We start from the raw sequence: 9460 nt of genomic DNA, 5'->3' as shown, positions 1-9460 counted from the left end.
TCAATATAAACACAAAATTAGAGATAGAGGAGCTCAATCACATAATAGGAGGTCGGAGTAGAGCCGAGTGCAGTTACTGTAGAGCATGAGGACATGCTTTTTTGTTTCATCTGGGTCAGTGGAGCATCACCCAATTGGCTTCATTCACGCTGCAGAACGTTTACTTGTGCGTCAACACTGCTTTACATACATTTAACACGTAAATAACTCGCCTTTGACATGCAATTGGCATTCAATGCAAACGCAACATTAGAGATAAGGTGAGGAGGTCAGTCACATAACAGGAGGTCGGAGTGGAGCGGAGTGCAGTTACTGCACAGGATGAGGACATAAACTGTAAACATGATGATAAAATACTGTGCTCTGTATCACTCCACATCCGGGCATGAGGAGGCCCCAGGAAAGACTTAGGACAAGCTGGATGTTGTTCGGCAGGAAACACTTTGGAATCACCCTGTAAATGAGCTGGAGGAAGTGTCTGGGGTGCGGGAAGTCTGGAAGTCCCTGCTTAAACTGCTGCCCCCATGACCCAGCCCTGGATAAGTGGAAGAAGAATGAACATGATATAAAATCATAATATACATGTTTAATAGATTATTTCTAAGAAGAATCTGATTCCTAAACTCTCAGGGCGAGTATTCTTGGCCTCAATACTCAAACCAGTTTTGGTATCGATATTGGGATTGAAATCCCTGAATCAATACCCATCTGAACAAGTCCCATTGAGCTCGTCCTGTATAAAAGTCCTGCACGGTGCAGCCTCATCCCCGTCTCTGTGAATGAGTCCTATGTATCTCTGTTTTAATGGAGCTGAATGAGACCTACATTATTCTGGATGGTTTTATGGACATAGAGCGATACAGAGCGCTGTATTTTATCATCATGTTTACAGCTTATGTCTTCATCCTCTGCAGTAACTGCACTATCGTCTGTCTCATTTGGATCCACAAAGACCTGCACGAACCAATGTACTTGTTCATTGCTGCTTTGTTACTTAACTCTGTTCTTTTCACCACGGCTTTTTACCCTAAAATACTGACAGATATTTTGTCTGAGAAGCAGGTTGTCTCTTATTCCACGTGTCTTTTCCAGTGGTACATATTTTATTCAATTGGAGGTGCAGAATTTTGGTTGTTGATGATGATGGCCTATGATAGGTATATGGCTATTTGTAAACCTTTGCAATATCCAACTGTAATGAATAAATCCAAGGTAAATGTGCTGTTAGCAGTAGCTTGGATTGTACCGGCTTGTCAAGTTGCAATAACAATCACAGCAGCAAGTCACAGAAAACTCTGCACTTTCATTTTCCGGGGGATCCTTTGTAATAGCACAGTTTACAAACTTCACTGTGTACAATCAGCTGCATTACATGTATGGGGCGTATTTGTCTTGCTAAATTTCACTTTTGTCCCATTAATCTTTAACTGTTTTACTTACACAAGGATATTTATAATTATCACCAAAAGAGGCCCTGCGGTGAGAAGGAAAGCTCTGCAGACGTGTTTGCCTCACTTGGTGGTTTTGTTTAACTTTTGTTGGTTGGGGACTTTTGATGTGCTATTGGCTCGATTAGACACAGAATTACCCAAAATGATGCGTGTTATCATGAGTTTTCAGCTCATTTTATATCACCCTCTCTTTAATCCCATCATCTATGGACTAAAAATGAAGAAAATATCAACTCATTTGAAGAGACTGTTCTGTGGTGGCAAACCAAATAAGGTCCTCACGTAAAAGAATAGATATAAACTTTTCTAAACATTTTGGTGAACTGTGGACACGCTTGAGAAGAATTCTTTCAGGATCACCAAAGCTATGATTACACAAATGATTTGTCAAAGAGTTTGTGGTTGCACATTACTTTTTGTGGTCACATGAGAGAAAATATACACAGTGGTTTGGAGGTATGCAAATGTGGGATATTGTGTATTGTAGTCTAAGACAAAAATAACTTACTGTTTATTCTTTTAAATGTGTAAATTCTTTGAAGTGTATAATATATATATTTTTATTTTACCGTCAATTCAGGTTTTGTGTGATATTTGTACAACAATCACATCATTTGCATGTGGGTTTTAGTACATCTCTGGTGATTACCATATTGTGCATATCAATATAATAAAACATTTTGAATGACAATACAGAAATATAATCAGTTTCCAAGTTGTTTATATAGACACTTCACTCAAAACTGTGACTTACACCTGTCCATCTGTGTATCTGGATTTCATTCGTCCAAGTGAGTTGAAGTATCTCAGGGAACGATGGAGCATGAGACAGTCCAGTGCAGCGACCACATCACTTTACTGTTGAATCTGAGGCCAGTTACAAACCACAAGTGTATTTCACCCATTCCACAAGTAGACAACTGTATATTATATATAAAGTGAATGGGAAGGAAAACATCATCTGCAATAGGAGCATGTAGGGAGAATCACGTCGCATTGCTACACAGTAGAGTGCAATTATTCCTCAAAATGAGAAAAATGCTGTTCTCACCTCTTTATGAGAGGCAGATGCTTAACAGTACCTTAGCCGACATGCTCAGAGAACCTTGGCTGTTCTAGAGTGATCTTTGATGTTGTTCAGACTTATCTCAATAGACTCTATTCACACAGCTGCCTGGCTAGTTCCAGATGTCTCAAAACTGCATATCTTAAATAATAAATAAATCAGTGATTAAATATCAGGCAACAGGGACCAAGTTAAGGATGGATCACAGACAATATGTGAAGGCAATGTGAGTTTATTTGTATAGCACAATTTATACACAAAGTAATTTAAAGTCCATCCATCCATTTTCCACTTATCTTGGGCCACTTATCTTGGGCAGCAGTCTAAACAGGGACTCCCAGACGTTCCTCACCCCAGACATGTCCTCCAGCCCCTCTGATGGGACCCCAAGGTGTTCTCTGGCCAGCCAAGAGACAGTCCCTTCAGTGTGTCCTGGGTCTTCCCCGAGGCCTCCTCTCTGTGGGACATGAACACCTCCCCTCCCTAAGGAGGTGTCCAGGAGGCATTCTGAGCAGATGCCCGAGCCATCTCAGCTACTCCTCTCAACGTGGAGGAGCAGTGACTCCACTCTGAGCTCCTCCCTCTAAGGGAGCGCCTGGCCCCTCTGTGCAGGAAACTCATTTCGGCTCATTTCTCATCTTGTCTTTTTGGTCATTACCCAGAGCTCATGACCGTAGGTGTGGGAGGGAACTTAGATTGACCAGTAGATCAAGAGCTTTGACTTTTGCAGTTCCTTCTTCACCACAACAGACTGATACAGCGACCGCATCACTGCAGACGCTGCACCGATCCGCTTGTCAATCTCACGCTCCATCCTTCCCTCACTCGTGAACAAGACCCGGAGATACTTGAACTCCTCCACTTGGGGCAGAGACTCACCACCCACCCAGAGAGGGTAAACCACCTTTTTCCGGTTGAGAACCATGACCTCGGATTTGGAGGAGCTGATTCTCATCCCAGCCACTTCACACTCGGCTGCAAACCGCCCCAGTGCTGCAGGTCCTGGCTCGAAGAAGCATCAGGACAACATCATCTGCATACAGCAGAGATGAGATCCTGTGGTTCCTGAACCAGACCCCCTCCAGCCCCTGGCTGTGTCTAAAAATCCTGTCCATAAATATAATGAACAGAACCGGTGACAAAGGGCAGCCCTGAGTCCAACATGCACCGGGAACAGGTCTGACTTACAGACGACAATGAACACAGCTCCTGCTCCGGTCATACAGGGACCGGACAGCCCTTAGCAAAGAGCCCTGGACCCCATACTCCCGGAGCACACTCCAAAGGACACCACGAGGGACACGGTCGAATGCCTTCTCCAGATCCACAAAACACATGTGGACTGGTTGGGCAAACTCCCATGAGCCTCAAGGACCCGATGGAGAGTATAAAGCTGGTCCAGTGTTCCTCGACCGGGACGAAAACCACACTGCCCCTCCTGAATGCGAGGCTCGACTATGGGTCGCATTCTCCTCTCCAGTACCCTGGAATAGACCTTACCGGGAAGGCTGAGGAGTGTGATACCTCTGTAATTGGAACACACCCTCCGGTCTCCCTTATTATACAGAGGGACCACCACCCCGGTCTGCCAGTCCAAAGGTACTGTCCCTGACCGCCACCCAATGTTGCAAAGACGTGTCAGCCAAGACAGTCCCACAACATCCAGAGACTTAAGATACTCAGGACTGATCTCATCCACTCCAGGAGCCTTGCCACCGAGGAGCTTGCCAACCACCTCAATGACTTCAGCTAGGGTGATGGACGAGTCCACCCTTGAGTCCTCAAACTCTGCTTCTTCCTCGGAAGATGTGACAGTGGGATTGAGGAGATCCTCAAAGTATTCCTTCCACCACCCGACAACATCCCCAGTCGAGGTCAGCAGCTCTCCACCCGCACTGTAAACAGTGTTGGTGAAGCACTGCTTCCCCCTCCTGAGGCGTCGGACAGTTTGCCAGAATTTCTTTGAGGCCGACAGATAGTCCTCCTCCGTGGCCTCCCCGAACTCCTCCCAGATCCAAATTTTTGCCTCTGTGACTGCACGGGCTGCGGATCTAAGAGTAGCTGACAGCTCCCTTTGACTTGATCAAATCCATTTTGATGGCTCCAATGGCTGCTTCTGATTTGGACTTGCATAATGATGTTAGCCTTTTCTTTTTTCTTTACTATTTGTAACAAGGGACCAGTCGTGTGAGGGAGTAGAAGAAGTCAGGCTGAACATGTGCAGAGGTTGGCTGACTGCATCCCGCACCAGTAGGAGCGGAGTTTACACTGGGAACAGCTACGGTTGTATCCAGTTCATTCATCATGATGATGGAGCTGGACATTCCCACTGGCACCACAGAGTCATTGAGTTGCTCATGAGACTGACTCTGAGATTTGGTTATTCAAAACATACACACAAGGGCCCTGAAAAGGAGCCTACTGCGTTGAGATGACTTGAGACAGACTGATAGCGTATCATCACACTCCATCCTTCGTTGCAGGTACTGCATGTGTTGCGGGTTAAAGGTAGGAGGATGAAGGGTAGGATGGACCGTGAGCTTGGATCAGTCCACATCTGCAGTGAGGTTGTTGCTGTATCTGACTGTTGTGGTGAAGAAGGTAAAGCTTTTAATTTACTGGTCAATCTACATTGACACCTACTACTACTACAAAGGTCATGAGCTTTGAGTAACGACTGAAAGGACAAGAAGAGACAAGTGGTTGAAATGAGTTTTCTCTGCAGGGTGGCTGGGTGCTCCCTTAACCTCAGTTCCAATTAAATGCAAATTAAGTGAAAAAATTGTGTGAAACGCCTTTAGTTGAATGCTGAGGTTATTTTGAGTGACACACTTCATTCGCACATCAAGGACGCTCAAGTTTGGGAATTTGATTGCACAAGTAAATTCGCCCTGTATGCCTGAGAAAGATCAACTCCAACTGTGCAATGCCCTCTGCGTCTGTTGTTTTCACTGTATCCAGCAAATTACTGTCCTTTATTTAAGGATGAGGAAACATGAACCAAGGTGTGCTCCACACAGTTTTTTGGCTCATCCAGTTCTCCAGTGGTGCTCTGAGTTTGGAGAGTTCCATCATCTCCACCAAGGGTACTTGAATGTTCAGAAAAGTATCAGTAATACAGGGTGGTATCACTAGAATCAATGACTACAGGAGTCATATGGTGTTATCTAGTGGGTAGGACATTTTATCTTTAAAGACAAGTTATAATAATAACAATAAAATAGAGAACAACATGCTGAAACGCTAATGTAACACACAGGCAATGAACCGAGTTTGTGTCTGGCATGTTTATGTAAGATAATTAACAGTTAATCAGATACATTGATGTTTACTGTGGTCTTACGTCTTCATCACAGTTCACACCATAGAACTAGCAAACACATCAAATCACATCATAAGCTCTGGCTCATATCACATATACACACAAAACTGCACATGATGCATGGAAAATATACACACCACGATACACATCACGATGGCCTGTGAGTAAACAAACCAGTGAACCTAAAACTTTATATTTTACTTTTCAGTTGTTTCTTAAATAGTGCTCCCGTCAGGCCAGACTTCACATTAGTGTAAAAGGCTGAACTGGAAGACAACAGTTTTCATGACCTTAAACTAGACTCATGATAAACTAAACATTACAATATTGTTCCAAATGAAAAATAATCACCTTTATGGTCTTACAAATGAAGGGAAACTAAATAAAATCAAGTCAATTTTCTTACAGGTATTACAAACACAACAGCTGTTGAACAGCTGTTGATCTATGACATGTATAATCAGGCGTTACTTAACACGTAGATGAAGCGCCGCTTCCTCTTCTTCATGGCTGTCATACTGGTACAAGCCTAGAGTTCCCTTGCACAGTCATTGTGACAAGAATGAAAATGTGAAATTCTGTACTTGAATAATGTCACATATAAATCACATCTGAGTATAGTCACACCCCTGGACAAACTATGAAAAAAGTGCAAGTTATAGTCCAGAAAATAGGGTACAATATCAAAATAAATCAGACCCAAAGGGCACATATTTACATAAATGATATGAGATCTGATTTATTGCACACCTTCAAAATGATACTATTCAGACGACAATACCAACAGCAATGACAGACATAAATACATGCCTCTCGTAATATAGAGTTTATGTCACTATCAAAACACGATCCCTGAATGGTTGACGCGAAAAGTTCAAAATTTTCAACTCTGGTGAAATCTCAGTGCGGCCGAAATGGGTTTCCTCCGCGGGAGGAGCTCGGAGTAGAGCCGCTGCTCCTACACGTTGAGAGGAGCAGCTGAGGCGGCTCAGGCATCTGCTCAGGATGCCTCCTGGACGCCTCCCTAGGGAGGTGTTCTGGGCATGTCCTACCGGGAGGAGGCCCTGGGAAAGAATCAGGACACGTTGGAGGGACTATGTCTCTGGGCTGGGAACGCCTTGGGGTCCCACCAGAGGAGCTGGAGGACGTGTCTGGGGTGAGGGAAGTCTGGCAGTCCCTGCTTAGACTGCTGCCCCCGTGACCCGGCCCCGGATAAGAGGAAGAACATGGACGAATGGATGGATGAATTCTCAGTGGGTCACCTAATTGGCTTCATTCCTGTTGCAAAACTTTTACTCGTATGTCAACGTGCCTTTACATGGTGTTAACATGTAAATCACTCACCTTTGAGGCACACTTTACATTCAATATAAACACAAAATTAGAGATAGAGGAGCTCAGTCACATAATAGGAGGTCGGAGTAGAGCCGAGTGCAGTTACTGTAGAGCATGAGGACATGCTTTTTTGTTTCATCTGGGTCAGTGGAGCATCACCCAATTGGCTTCATTCACGCTGCAGAACGTTTACTTGTGCGTCAACACTGCTTTACATACATTTAACACGTAAATAACTCGCCTTTGACATGCAATTGGCATTCAATGCAAACGCAACATTAGAGATAAGGTGAGGAGGTCAGTCACATAACAGGAGGTCGGAGTGGAGCGGAGTGCAGTTACTGCACAGGATGAGGACATAAACTGTAAACATGATGATAAAATACTGTGCTCTGTATCACTCCACATCCGGGCATGAGGAGGCCCCAGGAAAGACTTAGGACAAGCTGGATGTTGTTCGGCAGGAAACACTTTGGAATCACCCTGTAAATGAGCTGGAGGAAGTGTCTGGGGTGCGGGAAGTCTGGAAGTCCCTGCTTAAACTGCTGCCCCCATGACCCAGCCCTGGATAAGTGGAAGAAGAATGAACATGATATAAAATTATGATATACATGTTTAATAGATTATTTCTAAGAAGAATCTGATTCCTAAACTCTCAGGGCGAGTATTCTTGGCCTCAATACTCAAACCAGTTTTGGTATCGATATTGGGATTGAAATCCCTGAATCAATACCCATCTGAACAATTCCCATTGAGCTCGTCCTGTATAAAAGTCCTGCACGGTGCAGCCTCATCCCCATCTCTGTGAATGAGTCCTATGTATCTCTGTTTTAATGGAGCTGAATGAGACCTACATTATTCTGGATGGTTTTATGGACATAGAGCGATACAGAGCGCTGTATTTTATCATCATGTTTACAGCTTATGTCTTCATCCTCTGCAGTAACTGCACTATCGTCTGTCTCATTTGGATCCACAAAGACCTGCACGAACCAATGTACTTGTTCATTGCTGCTTTGTTACTTAACTCTGTTCTTTTCACCACGGCTCTTTACCCTAAAATACTGACAGATATTTTGTCTGAGAAGCAGGTTGTCTCTTATTCCACGTGTCTTTTCCAGTGGTACATATTTTATGCCATTGCAGGTGCAGAATTTTGGTTGTTGATGATGATGGCCTATGATAGGTATATGGCTATTTGTAAACCTTTGCAATATCCAACTGTAATGAATAAATCCAAGGTAAATGTGCTGTTAGCAGTAGCTTGGATTGTACCGGCTTGTCAAGTTGCAATAACAATCACAGCAGCAAGTCACAGAAAACTCTGCACTTTCATTTTCCGGGGGATCCTTTGTAATAGCACAGTTTACAAACTTCACTGTGTACAATCAGCTGCATTACATGTATGGGGCGTATTTGTTTTACTAAATATCACTTTTGTCCCATTAATCTTTAACTGTTTTACTTACACAAGGATATTTATAATTATCACCAAAAGAGGCCCTGCGGTGAGAAGGAAAGCTCTGCAGACGTGCTTGCCTCACTTGGTGGTTTTGTTTAACTTTTGTTGGTTGGGGACTTTTGATGTGCTATTGGCTCGATTAGACACAGAATTACCCAAAATGATGCGTGTTATCATGAGTTTTCAGCTCATTTTATATCACCCTCTCTTTAATCCCATCATCTATGGACTAAAAATGAAGAAAATATCAACTCATTTGAAGAGACTGTTCTGTGGTGGCAAACCAAATAAGGTCCTCACGTAAAAGAATAGATATAAACTTTTCTAAACATTTTGGTGAACTGTGGACACGCTTGAGAAGAATTCTTTCAGGATCACCAAAGCTATGATTACACAAATGATTTGTCAAAGAGTTTGTGGTTGCACATTACTTTTTGTGGTCACATGAGAGAAAATATACACAGTGGTTTGGAGGTATGCAAATGTGGGATATTGTGTATTGTAGTCTAAGACAAAAATAACTTACTGTTTATTCTTTTAAATGTGTAAATTCTTTGAAGTGTATAATATATATATTTTTATTTTACCGTCAATTCAGGTTTTGTGTGATATTTGTACAACAATCACATCATTTGCATGTGGGTTTTAGTACATCTCTGGTGATTACCATATTGTGCATATCAATATAATAAAACATTTTGAATGACAATACAGAAATATAATCAGTTTCCAAGTTGTTTATATAGACACTTCACTCAAAACTGTGACTTACACCTGTCCATCTGTGTATCTGGATTTCATTCGTCCAAGTGAGTTGAAGTATC

The 9460-nt window shown here is 43.0% G+C and overlaps 2 protein-coding genes across 2 annotated transcripts; both read left to right on the top strand.

Moving 5' to 3' along the window:
* Positions 1 to 804: 804 nt before the first annotated feature.
* Positions 805 to 1737, top strand: LOC117388985 (olfactory receptor 6N2-like). The gene has a single exon (XM_033986534.1). The coding sequence runs from the start codon at positions 805 to 807 to the stop codon at positions 1735 to 1737; it is 933 nt and encodes a 310-aa protein (XP_033842425.1).
* A 6270-nt stretch (positions 1738 to 8007) lies between these two features.
* LOC117388984 (olfactory receptor 11A1-like) lies at positions 8008 to 8940 on the top strand. Its single transcript, XM_033986533.1, has one exon. The coding sequence runs from the start codon at positions 8008 to 8010 to the stop codon at positions 8938 to 8940; it is 933 nt and encodes a 310-aa protein (XP_033842424.1).
* Positions 8941 to 9460: the final 520 nt, after the last annotated feature.

The sequence above is a fragment of the Periophthalmus magnuspinnatus genome, chromosome 21 (genome assembly GCF_009829125.3).
Source record: "Periophthalmus magnuspinnatus isolate fPerMag1 chromosome 21, fPerMag1.2.pri, whole genome shotgun sequence".
NCBI classification, from domain to species: Eukaryota; Metazoa; Chordata; class Actinopteri; order Gobiiformes; family Gobiidae; genus Periophthalmus; species Periophthalmus magnuspinnatus.
The sequence above is the reverse complement of the archived record's forward strand: the minus strand, read 5'-3'. Positions and strand labels throughout refer to the sequence as shown.